General features: G+C 34.8%; 2 protein-coding genes across 2 annotated transcripts; both read right to left on the minus strand.

Moving 5' to 3' along the window:
• Positions 1 to 4,107: 4,107 nt before the first annotated feature.
• Positions 4,108 to 5,034, minus strand: LOC311175564 (olfactory receptor 4K15-like; the record flags this gene model as incomplete). The annotated part of the gene is made up of 1 exon (XM_084240493.1): positions 4,108 to 5,034. One exon carries the CDS (start codon positions 5,032 to 5,034, stop codon positions 4,108 to 4,110), a length of 927 nt encoding a protein of 308 aa, XP_084096619.1.
• A 12,203-nt stretch (positions 5,035 to 17,237) lies between these two features.
• Positions 17,238 to 18,197, minus strand: LOC311175535 (olfactory receptor 4K2-like; the record flags this gene model as incomplete). The annotated part of the gene is made up of 1 exon (XM_084240464.1): positions 17,238 to 18,197. One exon carries the CDS (start codon positions 18,195 to 18,197, stop codon positions 17,238 to 17,240), a length of 960 nt encoding a protein of 319 aa, XP_084096590.1.
• Positions 18,198 to 22,378: the final 4,181 nt, after the last annotated feature.

Genomic DNA, 22,378 nt, shown 5'->3' on the forward strand with positions numbered 1-22,378 from the left:
ACCTTTTTTGAGGTAGAAATGTGATCTATGTTCAGATATCCACACTAAAAAATTGACATCTATATATAGTGATGCTTCTCTTATGTGTGTACCACATTTCAGAAAAAGATTATATTACATCTATAGCCTTAGAAGAGGTCCTGAGTTTATCCTCTTCCTTCTTCCTCTCCCTTACTCTCTCTTTTTTTTTCCTCTCTCTCTCTCCCCTTCAGATTTATGAGTTATGGCCATGCCATAGCTTCTGATCTCAGGCTACAAGAACATCTTTCTAGGTTCCTGTCTGACAGGGGCAGAAACCATCAGCAACCTTTATGCTTCAGCACAACCCTAAGGGAATTACTTGGCTAGTGAGTGGGTAGCAGCTGGAGAGTATTGTTAGAGAAGTGCAGTGTAATCACCACTAAATGACTCCTTATAAAACTATATTGAAGGCTACTTGACAAATAAGTAGTTTATAAATATTCAGGTCATTTCCACAGTTTTGCACAAAGGGCAAGGGAAGGGGAGGGTATTGTTCACTATAGCTATATTGGATCACCAACCCAGCACCCAGCAATAGAGTATTGGTTTATAAAATTATTAAAATATTTTCCTTTATTTTAAAATTTCTTAAAGCTCAAGCTCAATCTGAGGGAGTGGTGGGAAGCAAATATTGTTTAATTTTTTTTAAATTATAAAAAAAAATTACAAGACTCAAAAAAAAAACATATTATCAAACCATTCGTATAACTGTTATCAAGAATATACCTTTCCTTGATGTCATTTGACACATACATCTTTCAAAAATTTGAAAATCAGTATGTAGAATAAAAGAACTGTTCCATGAGACTATCTATCAAGATAATTTATTTTACCAAAAACAAGTGGTGGGGAATATGTCTGATGGCCTATCAGTAAAATAATCATATAGAGTACCCATACAGGTTTTTTTAAACACCATTGTTCTAGAGTAAAATTGATTTGAAAATATTGACTGAAAAGTTATACTCATACAAATGAAAGTGAATCTGTGCTTCTGTGAACTTCGTGTTTCTGCATTTTATTCTCTACCTGTGGGAGGGACAGTGTGGTGAAAGTGGATTGTGGTGAGGTATTTTCCTTCTCCCACAGTGAATGTTAGAGCTGATGGAAGTTGAGCACTTCCCAATAAAAGAATAAAAAAAGGAAAAAGCTGAGGTCCAGTTTTCCCAGCACCATTTATTGAACAAACTGTCTGTGTTCCATTGCATATTCTTTGCTTCTTTGTCAAAGATTAGTTGTTCATAGAAGTGTAGCTTTATTTCTGGGCTCTCTATTAGGTTCCATTGGTCTGTGTGTCTGTTTTTGTTCCAATACCAAACTGTTTTAATTATTATGGCTTTGTAGTATAGCTTGAAGTTTGGCAGTGTGATACCTCCTTTCTCCTTTGTTTTCATCACAAGGGCTTTGGCTATTCGTGGTTTTTTTGTGGCTCCACATGAATGTTATGAGTATGTGTTCTTTTTCTTTTTCTTTGAGATTTTTATTGGAATAGCATTGAATCTGTATATTGTTTTTGGTAGGATGGCCATTAGTAATGTTAAATCTTCCAATCCATGCGCAGGGGATGTCTTTCCATTTCTTTGTGTCTTCTTCTATTTCTTTTAACAGTGTTTTATAATTTTCTTTGTATAGGTCTTTCACCTCTTTTGTTAGGTTTATTCCCAAGTATTTGATTTTTTTGGTTTCAATTATAAAAGGGGTGGCTTTCTTGATTTCTTCTTCTTCAGATCGATTGTTTATGTATAGGAAAGCTACTGGTTTTTTGTGTGTGGATTTTGTATCCTGCTACTTTACTGAACTGGTTGATTATTTTGAGTAGTTTTTCTGTGGAGTGCTTAGGGTTCTCTATATATGTTATCATAATGTCTGCAAATAGTGATAGTTTTACTTCTTTCCCTATTTGGATTCCTTGTATGTCTTTCTCTTGTCTTATTGCCCTGGCTAAGACCTCTAGAATTATATTGAAGAACAGTGGTGAAAGAGTACATCCTTGTCTTGTTCCTGATCTTAAAGGAAAGGCCTTCAGTTTTTCACCATTGAGAATAATATTGGCAGTGGGTTTGTCATACATGGCTTTTATCATGTTGAGGTATGTTCCTTCTATCCCAAGAATTTCAAGTACCTTCTTCATAAATGGATATATAATATATTAAATTATAATAATATATTAAATTATTTATGTTAATAATGTATTATTTAATAACATATTATGTGATACTTAATGATATATTAAATTATATAATGTATTCTAGATAATTTATTATATATTAATGTAATTATATGCTATAACATATTATTAAATAATATTTAGTATTTAATATATCTGGGGCAGGTGCCCCTGGATGTCGTCACAGACATGCACTTGACCCCAAACCATGCTTCAACTTGTGAGAGCCCCTTCTTTCTGCAATATGCCTGCAGTTCCTTCCTCTGAGATAGGTTAGCAACATTTTCATTTCACAGGAGAAGTATTTAAAGGAAAAATACTTTGTGCATCACACAAAGCACATAAAATAACCCCAAGACACAGTGCCTCTGAGATCTTTCAGTCACAGTTTAGTGATAATCTGTCCACACAGTCCTTTCCAAATAGAAACCAGGGCTCTCCGCTCTAAAAGCTTCCTGCCCTTGACAGCATCTAGATTCCCTCTGAACACACACCCACTGGTTGTTCATCACTAACTCCCCTACCTGCACAATTGGTGGTTTACTGCTCATCCAGCACTTCAAGACCAGCTCCAACCTGGTCAAACCAGTGAATTTCTTTTCTAACTGATAAGATAAACCACACCTCTGATGAGTTTGTTCCCCTTTCAAGATTGTCATTCCCTGGGTATTCTCCCTCTGCCCCAAAGTACCATATAGAGTTTCTTTCTATCTTATAGTTACTGTTTCATCATAGTTAATAATCCTTTATACTAACCTTTTTAACATGCTATGTGGTTTCTATCTTCTGATTGGACCCAGACTTTTATATACTTATACTAATTGTGTATAAAAATTACTGTTGCTAATTTGAAGGCATATACACTCCTATTTTCATTGTAGCACTGTTTATTATAGCCAAGTTACGAAAACAACCTAAGGGTCCAAAGACAGATGAGAGGATCAGGAAGATGTGTTATAGATATGCAATGGAATACTGCTCAGCTATTAAAAAAAAAAAACAGTAGACTCTTGCATTTGTGATGACATGGATGGAACTGTGGGACTATAGTAAATGAAATAAGTCAGAAAGAGAAAGGTAAATACCTGGTAATTTCATTCATATGTGGACTACAGAGGAAAAAAACAAAGGAACTGACAAAACTAAACCCAAAAGAAGCCTAGAAATATGACTGCAGATTTGAGGCTACTGGAGTAGGGGGAGGATCATGATGGTAATAAAGGGGGAAAGAGCCCAATAGGGTAAATGGATACAGGTGCTTTGGTGGTGGGTGTGGTGTGGTGATATATACTTGACGAAGTATGAACCTGTTCCCCTAAACCATGTGCAGTATTGTAAACCAATTTTATCTTAATTATTAAAAAAGGAAGGAACCCTCAGAAAAATCACAAAAACTTTGTTTTGCATGTTTGCCAAAACATTATTGCATAGTACACTGATTTTTATCAACTAAGTATATTTTCAAAGGTATGGAATTATGGTTATTATTAGCCTTTCTCTGGCTATTAGTAAAATCTAAGTCATCTCAAAAGTTTATTATACATTTATGTTTCTTCTGCGAAATGCCTATATTTAGCAGTGGCAAAAAAAAACTAATAATAGTTTTTCTGGTACATAAAACTCAGATTAACTGTTTAATCAGAAGTATACTCATTTATGGGAAATCAACTATAAAATATCTAAGATAATTATGCAACTCTTTCCTCATATGTTCATTAGATCCATCTTATTATGTTTCATTCCATAAAATTAGCAAATTTTCCTGTGTGATACTTTTATTGAAACCTCTGATATAGTTGTGGGATTTCCCAATTTCTTCTCTTATAAATTCTGCACTTCATACATTTTGAATATGCTATTAGGTTTATGCAAGTTTCATTATAGGGTGTTACTTTTTACAAGGGAGAAGTAGGTGATCATCAGGAACTCACTTGTCTACTCCTTAGTTTTTGCATCGCTGATATTACCTCCTTATTTCTCAAGGTGTAGATCATGGGGTTTAAGAGAGGGGTGAATACAGTATAAAAGATTGAGAGAACTTTATCCACTGGGAAGTTGCTAAATGGCCAGGCATAAATGAAGATGCAAGGTCCAAAGAACAGGATCACCACAGTGATGTGGGCTGTCAGTGTGGCCCTGGCCTTGGCCATGCCTGTGGAGGACCGCCGTCGCACAGTGACTAGGATGACTGTGTAGGAAATCAGCAGGAGCACAAAGGAGATCATGGACATTAGACCACTGTCTGAAAGCATCATTACCTCAAGAGTGAAGATATCTGTACAGGCGAGCTTGATAACCAGGGGAAGGTCGCAGAAAAAACTATCCACTTTATTAGGGCCACAGAATGGAAGGTTTACTGTGAAGGCCAATTGGCTGATTGAATGCAGAATTCCAATGACCCAGGAGCCAAGCACCAGGCTTGCACACTTGCGCACATTCATGATGGCTGCATAGTGCAAGGGTCGGCATATGGCTACATATCTATCATAGGCCATGGCCACAAGGAGCATCATTTCACCACCAGCAAAGACATGAACAAAGAATATCTGGGCCATGCATCCCTCAAAAGAGATGGTCTTGTGTTCCATAAGAAAGTTAACAATCATTTTAGGGGTGGCGAAGGTGGATAAACAAACATCAATGAAGGAGAGGTTACTGAGTAGGAAGTACATGGGCGTGTGTAATGCAAGTTCAAAGATGACCGTGAGCACAATGAGGAGGTTCCCCAGCACAATGGACATATAGAAAATTGTAAAAAAGGCAAAATAGAAAAGTTGTAGCTCTCGAGGACCTGAAAGACTCTGCAAAACAAATTCAGTCACTCCTGATGTGTTGCCTTGATCCATGATTTCAAGTTTCTGACATCAGGTCAAAAATGTTGCTGTAAAGGGAAATGGAAATTACATCATCAGGCTGTGAGAATCAATGAGCAAAGTCAAGCCTGGTATCAAATTCCACTCAATAGAGTCATGTATGTTAGGTGCTCATCGGCGCACAAAATGCATGTATTACACCTAGTCACTTAGGTTGTAATGACTGTATAACCTTGACTTTCATTCCTGCATCTCAGTGTGATGGAAGGAAACAAATTCACATCCTAAAGAAACAAGTTTACATTCATCACCACAACTTATAAATTCATGATAAACACAAAAGTTAAACCATCAATCATGCTGGCAGTTCTCAAATGCTATCTCTTAACTCCGAGTTAATATGACCAGTGTTTCAACTTTTGCTTTTGCATATTGGGGGAAATAATAGAACATGGCTCATAGAATTGTTGTTAGGATTAAAAGAGTAAGATCAGATGAAATACTTAGAACAGTGCCTGGTCCATAGTATCCAGTATATGTTAGATACTATGTCTTTGCTCCACTTATGATAGAAATATTTGAATGTAGAAATTAAAACATACATAAAATATCAAATTGTACATCCATCCTACTTAAGACATGCATTTTTTGGTATCTACATTTAAGCATGTAAATATTTATCACATTGAAGTTGATTCCTAATTTAGACTCTTTATAAATGTATGATAAGTTTTCTTCACCCAGTGACTCTGAATTTATGTGACTTTAATATGTGATCTTCAATCAGTATCAGTATAAAAAGGATACCATATTTGCACATATTGTCAATTTATGAGACATTTTATGAATCTGAAGAAAGAAGTCCTATTCTATCTTTGATTTTTTTCACAATACAGTGTTCATAGAGGGTGTTCAACAATATTTATTGATACAAATATATAAAAATTATAATTTTAGTTGTATATCAGCTAAAAAAGAACTGCTTTTATTTGATAGGCTGATTATCCTTGTATATGTTGGAGAAAACTCTAAAAAAAACTTACTTCTTAAAGCACTCATTTTCTGACTATTTTACAGTTTTTGAAAAATTCTAAAGTTTAAAGTCAGTATGAAGATACTGACTTCTTGTAGACAGTTGTGAATAAACTAAAAGAGATGCATAATAAATACCTGACTTTAGCAACATAAGAAACCTTACCTTTAGAAAAGTGGTGTCCAAAATGTGTTCATCATATTCCTGTAACAGCAGAAAGATTATGACTTTCTGTATATTATACATTAATTATATTAATTTACCTGTGAATTACATACATCTACCATTACTCTAACATATTACATGCAATAGAAAATACACTTGAAAATTAAGAAGTTATATTTCATAAATGTAAAGAACACACCTACACAAGCATATTCTTCTCACATTCAACGAGCTAACCTCCTTGGGTATGCGTGTCCTACTTTAGATTCTGTTACCAAGAATAATAGGTGGCTCTTTTCCTGGGGTGATATTTCCAAAAAGCCTGTCTTGGATAGGTATACATAGTTATCTAATTGCATTTCTGTAAGATAAGAGCCTTTGCAGTGTAGAAAGATGCTTTCCCACATCTTGAGCATATTAAGATGGAAAAATCTGTCGTTAGTTTCTCTATCTCTACTTTATTCACCAATTCAATGGCTTTCTCCCCTTAAACTGCTTCCCTTTAGGGTCATCATGTCCCTTTCTCTAGACAATTAATGAAGTCAGATAAAGTAGTATTCTTAACTGTTCAAGCCTGCTTCTTTACCTGGAATTAAAGTAAAAGTAAGATAATGGGTCCTAAATCACCTGTGTGGTAATCTCATGCTACTGCTAAATATAAGAAAAGTTTTTAGGGCCTCCCTGGAGGCGCAGCAGTTGAGCTCTGGGTTGCGAAGCTACCCGCAGCCTCTGCAGCACCAGTTTGATCCCTGGCCTCTGGGCGAGGGTCCCATATGGCGCGCAGACCTCTCCTGCCACCCACTGCTCCCCTCAGCAGTGTACTTGTCAGTTTGCCTGTTCTGCTCCCTGCTCTGGCTCTGGTGAATTCTCTCACCCTCCCATGCTTCTGACTGTACCCAGTGCTTGGATAAAATAAATAAATAAATAAATAAATCTTAAAAAAAAAGTTTTTAAAGATTTACCCCCAAATTGTTAACAGTGATTATCTATGGGTGAGAGAATATGATAAGTGCATTCTTTATACAATTTATATACTAGCTGAGTTTGTAATCAAAAATGGGTTGTTTTCTTTTTGTCAAGTTATGAGTTCTTTGTATATCTTGGGTATTAGCTCCTGGTCCCAGCGATTCCACACCTGGGTATCTACCCAAAGAATTAAAAAACACTAATTGGAAGGACTATATGATCTCCTGTGTTCATGGTAGCACTATTTACAATAGCCAAGCAATAGAAACAACTTAAGTGCCCAGAAGAAGATGAGTGGATCAAAATATATACATCGTGTGTGTGTGTGTGTGTGTGTGTGTACACACCATGGCATATGTACATCATGGTATATATACATTGTGGACTACTACTCAGCTTAAAAAAATATTCTTGGGCCTCCCCTGGTGGCGCAGCAGTTGAGCACTGGGCTGCGAAGCTGCCACAGCCTCTGCAGCACCAGTTCAATCCCCGGCCACTGGCAAGGGTCCCACATGGTGCGCAGACCTCTCCTGCCATGCCTGCTGCTCCCTTCAGCAGTGTATTTCATCGGTCTGTCTGTTCTGTTCCCCACTCTGGCTCTGGTGAATTCTCTCACCCTCCTGTGCTTCTGACTGTACCCAGTGCTTGTATAAATAAATAAATAAATCTTTTTTTAAAAAAATAAATAATTCTTGCCATTTGCAACAACATGAATGGAACTGGAAAGGATTATGTTAAGTGACATAAGTTAGAAGAAGGACAAATACAGGATGGTGTCACACATAGAATATAGAGAAACAAAAAAGGGTCAAATAAAGTCAAACCCTAAAAATAAGATCGTAAAACTGAGGCTGCAAGAGGGGAGAGGAAAGGACAAAGTGGAAGGGAGCACAGTAGACTCTGGATGTTTTGGTGGTTGGTGTTAATGTTATTGTACACCTGAAGGGGGAGATCCTGTACCTCTAAAACACAAACAATATTACACACAGTGTTACCTCAATAAAAGTTAATTAAATAATATGAGATTAAAAATTCAAAATGGCAATATGATAAAATATTTGCGATTAAAAGCTATTTATTATTGTACACATATATATATATCAATGTTTACACATATATTTTATTTTCTAACATAGTACTCAACAATATATAATAATCTTCACGGAAAAACAGTAACTGCATACCAATTTTTTCATATGTTGTAGTATTTTATTTAATGGATGTTTTCAATTTTCTCTATTATTATTAGCATATAATAATCTTGCTTTTACTGAGCTAAAATTTTATGATTTAAATAATTATTTATTTAGACTACACTATTATAATTACATATTTCAGAAATTTTAAATAATCAAAGCAAAACTTACCTCACTAAAATGATGTTAAGAATGCCCATTCTTTACCTCACCTTTTCATGACAGAATGGTGCATTAGTTTTTATTTTTACTTATTTGCTTATTTACTTATTTACATGAAATTGCATCTTATTGATGCTTCAATTCATTTAACGATCATTAAATCATGATCACTTATTCATGAATTGGACATGTGTACTTTTTGCTCCAATACTGCTTGTCTGTGTCTTTTGATCATACATGAAACAAGCAAACAAGGGATAAAACTGAAATTTTTATTGTAGAAACTATGCTAAGCATTTTAAAATAGAAAGTTGGCATAATTATTTGCTTGGAGATCATCACGAGGTGCCTATATGTGTAAAGGAACAATTGAATTTGAGGAAATATATTGGCTATCCACTGTGGCACCACATTATGTACAATGTAACTATAGGAATAAGCTTTGAGACAGTAGTGAGTGAGTCTGCAGAAAAGCACCTGACGTTCAGTAGCATATAGAAAAATGAACTCATCTAGAACATTGAGAGTTCAAGCAAGGAGAGACAAATTCAATCTCATTTCTGGAAATGAAAGTAATAAAAGAAAAATGATATTAAAATAGTTAATCTACAGAGAACTATTTGAAGTAGCAGAAGTATTAAAACTTACATGAGTCATTACTCAGTTACAATGTTGACACGTGAGAGTTGGAAATTGTCCCCTTTTTTTAATTCAGAAGTTCTACATGAATAACTTGAGGTTATACCATGATGCTATGAGGAATATATTCTTCTACAGTTCGCAATACTCCTTGTACTTTTGCCACTTTATTTAAAAGAAGGCAAAGGTGAATACGTATTTCTCATTGATGTAATATCGTCCCAATGGGGCCACTGCTAACATGACCTCCTATAATATAGACCAGCAAATATTATTTCTATCTAGGGACTCACTTCTAGAATACATGTTCTAAGTCTATCCATTAGTTATTGTAATGTCCTATTATAACTAACATAGAATTCATTTTTTTCTGCAAAGTTATGCACGGGCAAGATTTCTGAGTGTTTTCTAGAATTATAATTGGACTCTCATAAAGTTTACATTACTCTGCAGGTTCAATTCAGTCCTAATCATTAACATTCTTTGTGCAATACATATTGTTTCAAGCCATACTCTAATTTCTATAGTGATAAATTTGGCAAAATATAGTATTTCAATTATAAATCACCTAGGCAAAACATAATGTCTTTTATTCCTGCATTCCCCAATTAATTTAATTCAGAAATTTGTAAAATTTGACTGTCTTCTACATGCAAAAATTATAGAATAAGAATTCAAAAATGAGTAAGATGAAGTGTTTATCTGTAAATAGCTTGCAATTTTAAGGGCAACTAAAGAAAACAAATAATGTAACATAATATGCAAATAGAAGAGCATATATGTTAGAAATGCAAACCAAATTACTGTTGGGAGTTCAATGCTGGGAGATACTCTGTTTTTTTTTTTTTTTAAAGATCAGGAAATGGAAAATTATGCAGAAAAGGAGGGTAAAGGAGAACGAGACAACAAAATGTGTTATTTGTGAACAACCTAAAGTAAGACTTAAGGTTTTGAAAGTCAGAGATAATGAGAGAAGGAAAATAACACGGCCATATAGTCTAAAATAAAGGCAGAGGTGAAGAAAATTAGAAGTGATCCCCAAACAAATGCTCCAGTCTGGTTAGAGTATAGCACAAGTCAGAGGGTTTTACTAGACCATATTTAAAAAGATCTTAAATACATATCTCAAGATTCTGGAATGAATATATTGGAAAATGGAATAAAGGATTTCAGTACATGTGAAGCTGCTTTAGGAACATGCATCTGACCGTGAGTGTGGAATTGACTGGAGGTAAGAGGCTAGAGGAGATCAGTTACAAGTGGAGGCTGCTCAGAAGTCCCTCGCATGCCTGCTGATATTGTGATGGGTATAGACAGAGAATGATAAAGGGAATAAACAGGTCAGTGATGGGATATTCAGACTTAGTCAAGTGATAGCTGGCAAGGACCAAGAGGGGGGGAGAAAAATAATAATGACGAGGAAAAACATCAGAAAATAAAGAGGTTAAAGAGCCAGAAGAATTTTCTAGGGGTCTCCCAGGTAGTCTAGGGGGTTAAGTCTCAGCACTATTACCTCTATGGCCCCGGCCATGGAGCTAGCCCACATATGACACAGCAGACCGCGCCTGTCTTGCCTGCTGCTCCCCTTAGCTATGTATTTCAGTAAATCTGCCTGTTCTGCTCCCCACTATCTCTATTGAATCCTCTCACCTCCCCCCCATATCTCTGGCAACACCCCAGTTCTTCTATGCAAAAATTTAAAAAAAGAAGAATATTCTATTCAGGCATTTCAAACTTTGACTCAGAAAACCCTTGCGGTGTTGTGAAGGTCTCCCACATAACCTTAAAGTAGTTGACACTCCAGATCTTACCCTCTCTATTCTGTTTTTATCAGACCAGATTTACATTTTTCTGTGTACATAGTATCTCCTATAATTGCTATTTTAACAAAAAACGTGTTTAAATGCTTGTATTTATTTGGGTTGAGAAAAAATTATATAGTCAGAGAAATGAGAAGGAACGCCAAAGAGGTTCAGAAAGCATCTCTAAAAGTACATGAAAGAACCAGAATAGCATGGCACTCTAAAAACAAATGAGAAGTGTTTCAAGAAACTGTATCATAGTTTTATTCTAAACAATGCTTATGGAGCAAAAGCCAAAGAATTTATTATGTCAAAATTTTAAAAAGTTAGCAGTCAGCAAATGGTTAATCAAGATTAACTTCATAGATGCTTTTTAAAAGAAAAGAAATTTATGCTTTTTTACAAAAAGAAACTTGAATCATACTCAAGATTTTAAAAAATCAAATGTTGTACAAATGATACATCAAATAGGATGAGGATTAAGAAATGATCTTTGAATTTAGCAATATACAGGTCAACTAAATGAAGCACTTTTACTGGAAGCAGTTTTAGTTTTCTTTTTTGATCCAACAGTTATATAAGGATGTGTTACATAATTTCCACATCTGTGATTTTTTTTTTCCATTTTCTTTTTGTTACTGACTTCTTGTTTCCTTTGATTGTGGTCAGAAAAGATAATTGGAATATTCTCAGTCTTCTCAAATTTGTAATGATTTGTTTTGTAACTTAGCATGTGATCTCTCCTAAAGAATGTTCTATGTACACTGGGTAGGAATGTTTATTCTACAGCTGTTGGATAAAATGTTCTGTATATATATCTGTTAGGTCCTTTTGGTCATATTGTTGATCACACTTATTCTCTCCCTATGGACTTTGCTTGCATCATTTGTTCTTTATTATAAAAGGGTATTAAGTCACCACTCTATTATATTGTTGTCAGTTTCTTCCCTTAGATCTGTCACTATTTGGGCCTCCCCGGTAGCGCAGCAGTTGAGCGCTAGGTTGCGAAGATGCCCACAGCCTCTGCAGAGTCCGTGGATCCCCAGCCGCCAGGTGAGTGTCCCACATGGCGCGCAGACCTCCCCTGCCGCCAGCTGCTCCCCTCAGCAGTGTACTTCATCAGTCTGCTTGTTCTGATTCCCACTCTGTCTCTGGTGAATTCTCTCACCCTCCCACACTTCTGACTGTGCCCAGTGCTTGTATAAATAAATAAATAAATCTTTAAAAAAAAAAAAAGACTGCCAATATTTGCTTTATATACTTAGATATTTTATATATTTATATTGGGTGCATATATATTTTCTTTTTTTTTTTTGATTTTTTTTTTTTAATAGAGGCATGTTTTATTTATTTATTTATTTATTTGTTTGTTTGTTTTGTTTACACATGCACTGGGTACAGCCAGAAGCACGGGAGGGTGAGAGAATTCACCAGAGCCAGAGCGGGGAGCAGAGCAGGCAGAAGGACCGAAGTACACTGCTGAGGGGAGCAGCGGGCGGCAGGAGAGGTCTGCGCGCCATGTGGGACCCTCCTCTGGTGGCCGGGGAGCAGCCGGGGATCAAACCAGCGCCGTAGAGGCCGCGGGCAGGTTCGCAACCCAGCGCTCAACCGCTGTGCCACCAGGGAGGCCCGGGTGCATATATATTTTCAATTGCTGTATCTTTCTAGTGAATTGTCCTTTTATCAATATATAATGATCTTCTTCATCTCTTATGACAGTTTTTGACTTAAAGTGTATTTCATCGAATATGAATACAAATACTCCCTTTCTTTTGTGATTATTTTTTGTACTGAATACCTTTTTCATCTCTTACTTTCAGTCTGTGCATGTGGGGGTGTGTGTGTGTGTGTCTGTCCTTAAATCTAAAGTGGGTCTCTTGCAGACAGTACTATCTCTGAGAAGCTTTCTCTGACTCTGAAGGTAGATTTGGGTATGTCTTTTTCTAAGTCCTCAGACAATCATGCAAATTTACATAATGATAATTATGACATTGCAGTGCAATTACCTGTTTCTTTAGTAGTTATAATCTATTGAAAGTAGGGACAATATCTTATTCCATTTCCAAAAGACAGACAACAATTTCTGATACATAAAAAATGGCCAAAGAACATATCTTGAATTATCTTTACTGGAAGAGGAGACCAGGAAAAAGCATTAAATCATAAGTATGAAATTGTCATCTATTCTCTGACAAACGCTGGACCACTTCAAAAGAATGCTGATCCTATTGTCCTACAAGTAAAGGTACACTTGAAAGAACTAACATAGTTCTTCACTGTATAACAAAATTTAAATAACTAAAAGTAGATTTCTACTGGAGTGCAGTTAAGGGAAAGAGAATCTACACAGAAGGGGAGAGAGATTTCCAAAAAACATAATGTGCTATATATAAAGTATAGAAATTATCAACACTCATTTCCCAGTTATTTTATTTAACAAATCCAGTATATAAGAATATAAAGCACTTCACTGTTGAGGGGTGAAAGATAAAGAGACAAAAATATGTGAATAATACTTTATCACTTTTTAATTAACGTGTGCATTTTATTCTGAAATGCTGATGCGATAAAACAAGACACTGACCTATTGAACATTATGTATTTGTTGTTTTTCCCCTTTCATGTAATCTTGGAATACATTTCAACTTAAAATGAATAAGAAACTCCCAAACTCTAATACTTCTTTTGAAAAACACAGTCATATAAAGGTCAATTAATATTAACTTCAAAAAATCACTAAAGATTATTAATAATAATTGGCACAGATCCAACATTTTAACATTAGTTAATATTAGGTAGATTGACAGATCCTATTTAAAACCAGGCCCTTTAAGTTCAAGTAAGCATATCTAGTTCTATTCCAGTAACCCTGCAATTTTGTGCATATTTAACAGAACAGCAACAATGACAATATTATTACTTAGTACTGAATAAACTCTTTTTTTTTTTTTTTTATAAATTTTATTGTTATATTCCCCATACAATTGCAGCCCCCCATTCTGACCCCAATCCTTCCCCTCCCGCCCCCGCCCCCCTAAAAGTGTCTCTGGTTCATAGTTTTTTGTTGATTTTGATTTTCACTTTCTTATAGTTATTCATTTTCCTGGTCCCTTATTTAAGTTTTCTAGATTCCTGCTATGAGTGAGACCATCCGGTATTTTTCTTTTTCTTTTTGGCTTAACTAGACATAAGACCTGAAACCATAAAATATATAGAAGGAAATATAGGCGAAACACTACGTGATTTGCACATCAAAGACATCTTTACAGACACATCACCCAAAGCAGTGATAGTGAAGGCAAAGATAAACAGCTGGGACTATATCAAATTAAAGAGCTTTTGCACAGCAAAAGAGACAATAACAAAAACAAAGAGAAACCCCACCAACTGGGAGAACATTTTTGCACCCAACACTAATGATAAAGGACTGATCACAAAAATCTGCAAAGAGCTGATGAGTCTCAACAACAACAAAGAAAATAATCCAGTCAAAAAATGGGCAGAAGAGCTTAAAAGAAACTTCTCTGAAGAGGAAATGCAAATGGCCAACAGGCATATGAAAAAATGTTCAACATCACTTGTCATCAGGGAAATGCAAATCAAAACTACCATGAGATACCATCTTACACCAGTGAGAATGGCACATATTAAAAAAACTAGCAACAACAAATGTTGGCGAGGGTGTGGAGAAAAAGGAACTCTTCTGCACTGTTGGTGGGAGTGCAAACTGGTCCAACCACTGTGGAAAGCTGTGTGGAGATTTCTGAATAAACTCTTAATGAGTATGAAGTGCTGCTAGTTCTGTCACAGGTATTTTGGTTAAATTTTCACAACATTCTAGTGCTTACTACTATGTTCACATTCTATAAATGAAGAAACTGAATCTTAGAAACATTAAAAGTATTTGCTCAAGTTTGCACATAAGAAAGTAGTGGAACTAGACTTCAACCTACACCAGACTGATCCTATCTAATTGCTAGATCTATTTCCCTCAAAGATTGAGAATCATATCTAGTACTTTAATGAATATCTAGCACCCAGTAACAGTGTCAAATAGAATAAGTGTTCAATAAGTAACTATTGAACTGAAATTTTAAATTTTTAAAAGTGGATTTCATGTTTGAAAAAACAGATTTTTTCTATGTAATGAGAATGAGACAAAACTACAAATCTACCTTAATTTTATTTTGTTAAACTTATTTTGACCTGACAAGAATTAAACTAGCATTTCAAATTTAAAATGTGGCATTATACCCAGTTCCATTTCTTTTTTTCTTTTTTTTTTTAAAGATTTATTTATTTATTTATACAAGCACTGGGTAGAGTCAGAAGTGTGGGAGGGTAAGAGAATTCACCAGAGCCAGAGCGGAGAGCAGAACAGGCAGACTGACGATACACTGCTGAGGGGAGCATCCTGGCGGCCGGGGATCGAACCGGCGCTGCAGAGGCTGCAGGCAGCATCGCAACCCAATGCTCAACCGCTGCGCCACCGGAGAGGCCCCAGTTTCATTTCTTCATAAACTTCTGCATATTCTTTAACTTCAGATATTACATATTTGTTTTGGAGGTTGTTTGTGTCAAAGCATGGTGAGACCTCAGAAGTCCAAAATAAATGAAACAAACAGCTAGTATGTGTCACTTCTCCCTTTGCAAGGCAAGGACTTACATTTTTCTCAAAGACTCATAGGCTATCTGAATCCATGACGACATACTGTTTCCTGAACTTTTTCAAAACTTCGGTCAATTCAAGGATATGTGGTCTAGTACTGTACTATAATTCATAGAAATCTGAAAATAACCAACAATCTAATCTAGTTTTCCACACCCCATGTTAGCAAGAAAACTGGAAAGTATTCTGTTTGCTTTTCTGCCAGATGTCTTAATAAGCCACAGTCAGATATATACATGCTAGTACTAGAATATCAAATTTTGAGTGCTTGTAATTTTACCTGAATGTAGTTATTCATTTGGAATTACTACTTTTAAAGTAAGAAGCATTTTGGGTAGAAGTCTATAGGGATAGAAAGGGAAACAGAAATGAACTTCTCAGAATCCATCTGTCCACTTCCCATAAAATAGTCACAGTGAACTATTAGCCTCACATTATAAGTTTGAAGGGATAGAGAAGTAAAGTGAATAGCTCAGGATAACACAACTAAGAAATAGCTGTAAGGCTTAATTCTGAGGCCCGTGTATCATTAGGCTTATGATCTTTGCTCCTTATAGTTATTCAGTCTTGAACTAGCTTTATGAATTCTCTGGACCTCAGGTTCTTCAGATGTTAGGGAAAAATTATATCTTGAGCAATCAGTAATAAACCATAGGAAGAATCGTAAGATATATTTCTTAAAACTATTTTTATCGTTTCTTCCAACATGCTTCATTCTATTGAAAATGAGACACAACATACATCCTAAGACCAAAAGTATTTTGGAATATTTTATTTGGAACTGAAAAACTAATCATGAAATTAACACTTAATAACTTTTCAAATGTTTAGTCTTGGTACTAAAGGAAGTCATCCTATCAAGGGTATTCAGCTGGGTTTTGAAAATAAATCGTATTTAAGCTGTTTATTTTCTATTGTTTAAACATGACAAATTGCCATTTGATTAGCTACTTGTTATATTAATTATCAAGCACAATACTAATATACACATTTACTTAGAAATCATATTGCTAAATTTCAGGTCCTCCAAACTATTCTCTTCTGTTCAAAGTTGACTCAGAACTCAACTAGACTCACTGAATGAAGAGTGTTCAACAATATTCAAAAATAATCTTTTCACTATGATTTTTACATGAAAATATTTCAATGCCATGGAAAAAAAAAAACTTTTATGCCCAAAACTCTCAAAGTTCAGCATTTGGTTACCATTAAGTTACCACAGGACTATGCAACCAAATGGGACAATTGTGCGTTAGACAGCAAAAATACAATATTTTATCTCAGTCTTCTTTAGACAGTCTTAATCTAAGATATGTTTATAAGATTTGGGGGTCTATAAAGCACTGAATTTATGTTCACAATTTCGATATGTGCATTTATCTATGAAAATGACATAAATTTCAATAATTTTTCAAATGGATCTATAATCTCAAAAGGTTTGTAAATACTGCACCAACTTTAGGCAAGAGGCTTCCCATTTTTCAAATCTAGCTTCTCATGCTCATGAATTTGGACCAAATTACTTGAAAGGTAGATTCTTCAGTTTAATTTTCTATTGCTCTCAGACCAAAACTGGTGATGCTAAATCGTATACAGATCTCTCTTCATTGCACTGGATAGCCTGGAGTAGTTTTCCCAAAATTTAAATACCAGTTATTCAGTTTCTTCTTCACAGCTGTCTTCACTTCCTGGTTTCTCAAAGTATAGATCAGTGGGTTAAGAAAGGGGGTGAAGATGGTATAGAAAACAGACAGAATTTTGTCCACCATGAAGTCTGTGAAAGGCCACACATAGATGAAGATGCAGGGCCCAAAGAACATTATCACAACTATGAAATGTGCAGTACAAGTAGAAAAAGCCTTAGATGATCCCGAGGAGGAGTGGCCCTTGATAGTGACAAGAACAATGATGTAGGAGGTGAGCAAAAGCAGAAAACATATCAGAGCAATCACACCACTGGTTGAGATCATAAAGATCCCAAGAACGTATATATCTATACAAGCCAGCTGGATGACCAAAGGCAGGTCACAGAAGAAACTGTCTACAACATTGGGACCACAAAATGGCAAATAGAGGGTAAAAGCTATTTGACTCATTGTGTGCAGTAAGCCCACTGTCCAAGAAGTTATCACCAGTCCAACACATACTTTTTGGCTCATAATTGTGGAATAGTGGAGAGGTTTGCATATGGCAATATACCTGTCAAAAGACATGGAGATCAGCAGTACAATCTCAGTCCCAGTGAAGAGGTGCAAAAAGAAGATCTGAGAAATGCAGCCCTCAAAGGAGATGGTCTTGCGCTGAACAAAGAAATCCAGGATCATTTTTGGAGTGGCAAAGGAGGACAGGCACATGTCAATGAGTGACAGATTACTGAGAAGGAAATACATGGGGGAGTGAAGGTGAGAGGTGGACAGGACTGTGAGCAAAATCAGAGAGTTGCCCAACATCGTTATTAAATAGAAAATGGAAAATACCACAAAGAAGAAAATTTGCAGCTCAGAAGATTCAGTAAGTCCAAGTAATACAAATTCAGACACTCTGGAATAGTTGAACTTCTCCATTGATCTGAAGACTCTGCTCTGTAATGATAAAATGGAACAAAATGACAAAACTAGAAAACGTGATACTTCTGTAATTACACATGAAGGAGTTATGTCAGTAATTCACCAGAATATGGATTATCTAAAATCTAACTAATAACTATCTCACTGAAGATTTTTCTTTTTGGAGCCACTTAAAGGTTACTAGATATCAATTCAAACGGACAACTTCTTGGTTTTGGCCACATTAGAAATGTTGGATCATACTCATCACACACAAAACAGTATTCCTTTTGTGAATAATATGTCATCATCATCATCATCATCATAATCTGTATTTATAGAGGAAGATCATACCAAGTTAGGGTGCTCTACTTGATAAGTTAGGTAAATAAAAATGTAAATGAGGGTTGAAATCTAAGCTCCCCAAAATGCAATTATGTTAAAGCAACTATCATTGAACACTGGATTTTACTGTTTTAAATAATTATTTCAGAAGGCCATTTAGTATCCTATGGGGATGATAAATGATTTTTCAATTATATGACCTCTTGGTTACTCAGTGACAGAAAAAAATCTAGGTTAATTTTCAGTTGCCTCGTACATTTTAAATTATTTTGCCAGTATTGGTAAGTAGTATTGTTTTATTAATTAATTAGTTAATTAATTTTCTTTCATCTTTGTTAATTTTTGGACAGTATTTGATTTCTCCCCTCAGAGTTCCTGTAGTTCTCCCACCACCATAGCACCTATGATCCACCTCCCCCATCCCTTGTGCTCTTCCCTCCCTGTTTTAACCCCTCTCCCTATCCCTCCCCGCTGTATGCCTCAGGTCTGTGGTCAACTGCAAGTTGCGTCTTTTTTCCTGACATTTTGTTTGGCTTCTCTCTAGTCCACATATACATGAAACTATCCTATATAAATCAGAAGGAAAATGATAAGTATTATTTTTAAGCATGTAGATGATAAATTAATTCCATAAAATTATTGATGACCAAAAAGTATGCTTGTAACATCAGAATGTTACTCTATTTTTCTATTTGGTGATCTCTAGAAGAATTTTTTAAAAAGAGAGAGACTATGCCTCCTTTATTTTTTCCCTTGCAATTCAAAGATGTTTTTTAGACTGGGAAATAAAAAGGTTATAGTACTGGGCCAGAACCTATAAAGGATGGGCATCTCGTAGCACCAGAATATAAAATGCTTAAAACAAAACAATGCAAACAAACAAACAAACAAAAAACTCACAATGATTGTAATAAGAAAAAATGACACTGGGATCAACTGAAAGGAGAACAAAGATACAATAAGGAGTCAGACTCAATTCTGAAAAATGTTTCAATTTGCAGAATGTGTGAGTACTACAAATATCTCCTATGGCTTATTTTCATTTAACTGATCTACTGCCTTTCAACAGGGAGAAAAATATGACTCCATCCTCATTTACTTGCATGTATTCAAACTGTTATGTCAATATTCATAAATACTTTAACATTTTTCAGAAACCACTATTTCAGAAATCTGAATTGTGTCCAAGTGGCTAAGGGATTAAATTTTTCTTGATCTGCTCTTACCTTAATCACATCTCAATAGCCTAAGAGTTGGTCTCTACCTGTGAAAATTAGCTGGTCTATAAAAACCACTAAACATATTTCCTGGGCAACAACCAAAATATTTCTAGGTTTCGAAATCCAAATTTAAGAATCAACTTACTTTATTTCATTAATAACAAAAATTACAATAAAAATATTTGACCCAGTTTCCTTTTCTTTTGAAGTATATGTGTACAAATTATATGATTCAGTTATGCATCAGTTGAAAATCAACATTAAATTCACCAGTGAAAGCCCAAACTTATCTTTCACCATACAATTGACCCCTTTGACCTGATCTACTCACCACCTCTTTCTCTTCTGCAGCGAATTGGTCTTATAGTCTAAAGATTTTTTGTTGTTGTTTTTTCATATTTATTTAGGTCATCTACTTGTTTGGTTTTTCTATATAACACACATGAGTGAAATCATACAGTATTTGTATTTCTCCATCTGACATTTTACTAAGCATAATTCAGAGATTATAAAAAATGTGCCTCCAAATTTTTTTCATCTTTTTAAGTTATACTTCTTTTCATATAAAAATTGTATCAGTACCTTGATATATTATAAACATTAAAAAATCTCAACCTCACATATTTGAAAATTTCTTCTATTTTCCTGACTTAAGAATATGATTGTTAATGAGAATAAAAAATAAATTATACCTAATTTTTATATATATATACATATATATATATATATATATCATTCAAAGGCTCTTTGTCAAGGAAGAGTTTCCAGGAAATCTAGAAGACATATGACTGACTGACTGAGACACAAAACACAGTAAAGAACTAACTAAAGACCAAGTAATGTAGTCTACCAGTAATGTAGTCTACAATAAGAAAACGGTTTTAACAGCTTTCAATATATTTTAGAATAGAACCTATAGAACAGGATTTGCAATTTAGATATCACCATGGTTGTCATATGAATAAATTGAAGTAGTGTTATTGGGGCAATAGGGAGAGAGGGGAAGGGATGATGTGACTTAAACTAAAGCCATAGGAACAGCTATTTAGAGAAGTGAATTTCTTAGAAAATATTTAGGAGATACAATGACAAAAGTTGATGTTTAATTATATGCTTTTGTGGTCATACTTCCAAAGTCAACTGGAATCTGAGAACCCTAATGGCAAACTTTAAAAAAAATTACCTTTATGTCTTCAGTATCTAAAATGAAGCTCATCCAACATATTCCAAGTTCTAAGTAAAATTTGACTGAATGTGATATAAACATTTAGAAATACCCTGTCACACACTAGAAAAATCTTGGAACTGTGCCAATAGAATCCTGAGCAAAGAATTGTGTTTACAGGGAATTCCTGGGGAAGATAAGCCATCCATTGAGACTCAGTTAGGGAATTTCTTTATAAGATTGTCATTTAGGAGTAGATAGCTATTCCAAAACAGGGCTTCTCTTAAAGCAGCTGTACCACTATCCTAGTGGATTTTAATTCTGCATTCATGTACCGTAAGTTACTGAACGTAAGCTTCTTCCTTTTATTTTTTTTGCAGTTTCTTAAAACAAAAAAATGCATATTTAAGGTATATAACATGATAATTTGATATACATAATTTGATATACACAGTGAATTGTATAAAGTATATATAAATTATATCTATATAAATATGTAAAGTATATATACATTATATACATCCTTTAGCTAAATGGATGGATGGATGGGTGAATGGTTGGATGGATGGATGATAGATAGATGGATAGATAGATAGATAGATAGATAGATAGATAATAGACAATCCCTTAGAAAAGAAGAACCTGTCATTTGCAACAACATAAATGAAACTGGAGGACGCTAAGCTAAGTGAAATAAGCCAAAGAAGACAAAAATACTGCATGATCTCACTTTACATGTGGAAATCTAAGAACATCCATTCTTTTAATAACATATAGTGAATTCCCACTCTGTCTTTAATCTGCAGGGATGTAGTATCTAGAGAATAACTATGATGACACCTAAGGGTACAGAGGCCCTCTTTATAGGTGAATGAACTGTGAACTCTCCTCAAGGGAATAAATGCTTTGGAGAAAAGCAACAATCTGGCAGAAATTCTTCCTTACAAACAATGCAATGTTTCATTCAGGTATCTACCCATGTCCATTCATTCATATATCCCAGTAACCACATGGAGAACATTTACCTTTCCTTTTTGAGGATTTTAAGGAGGTCATCACATAGATTCTGAAGTAATAAAAGATTCAATGAATGAAGAGATACAATGTTACATTTATACAAGAGACTTTTGAAAAAAGAGCTGTCATCTATCCATTCTCTTTCCTTAGATAAAAACATAAATGAAGACACCAGATTTAAGAGCAAAAGTCACTCATCCTAACCAATCTTCATAACCAAAAAAACTTCATAACCAAGAGAAATGCTTTCAGACTCTACTTCATTGACATCAGATACCAGAATTAAGCTAAAACTGAAAGACTAGGGAAATGAAAGAAAAGGAAAAGTTGATCTGATAAAGATGGAAAAAACTGTAAAAAAAAAAAAAGGAAGTTATTAGTCTTGTTTTTCTTTTTTTAATTTATTTTTTATTTTTTATTTTTTACTATATATTAATTTTTTTACATCATTG

Source organism: Talpa europaea, assembly GCF_964194135.1.
Source record: "Talpa europaea genome assembly, chromosome: 8".
Lineage (NCBI taxonomy): Eukaryota > Metazoa > Chordata > Mammalia > Eulipotyphla > Talpidae > Talpa > Talpa europaea.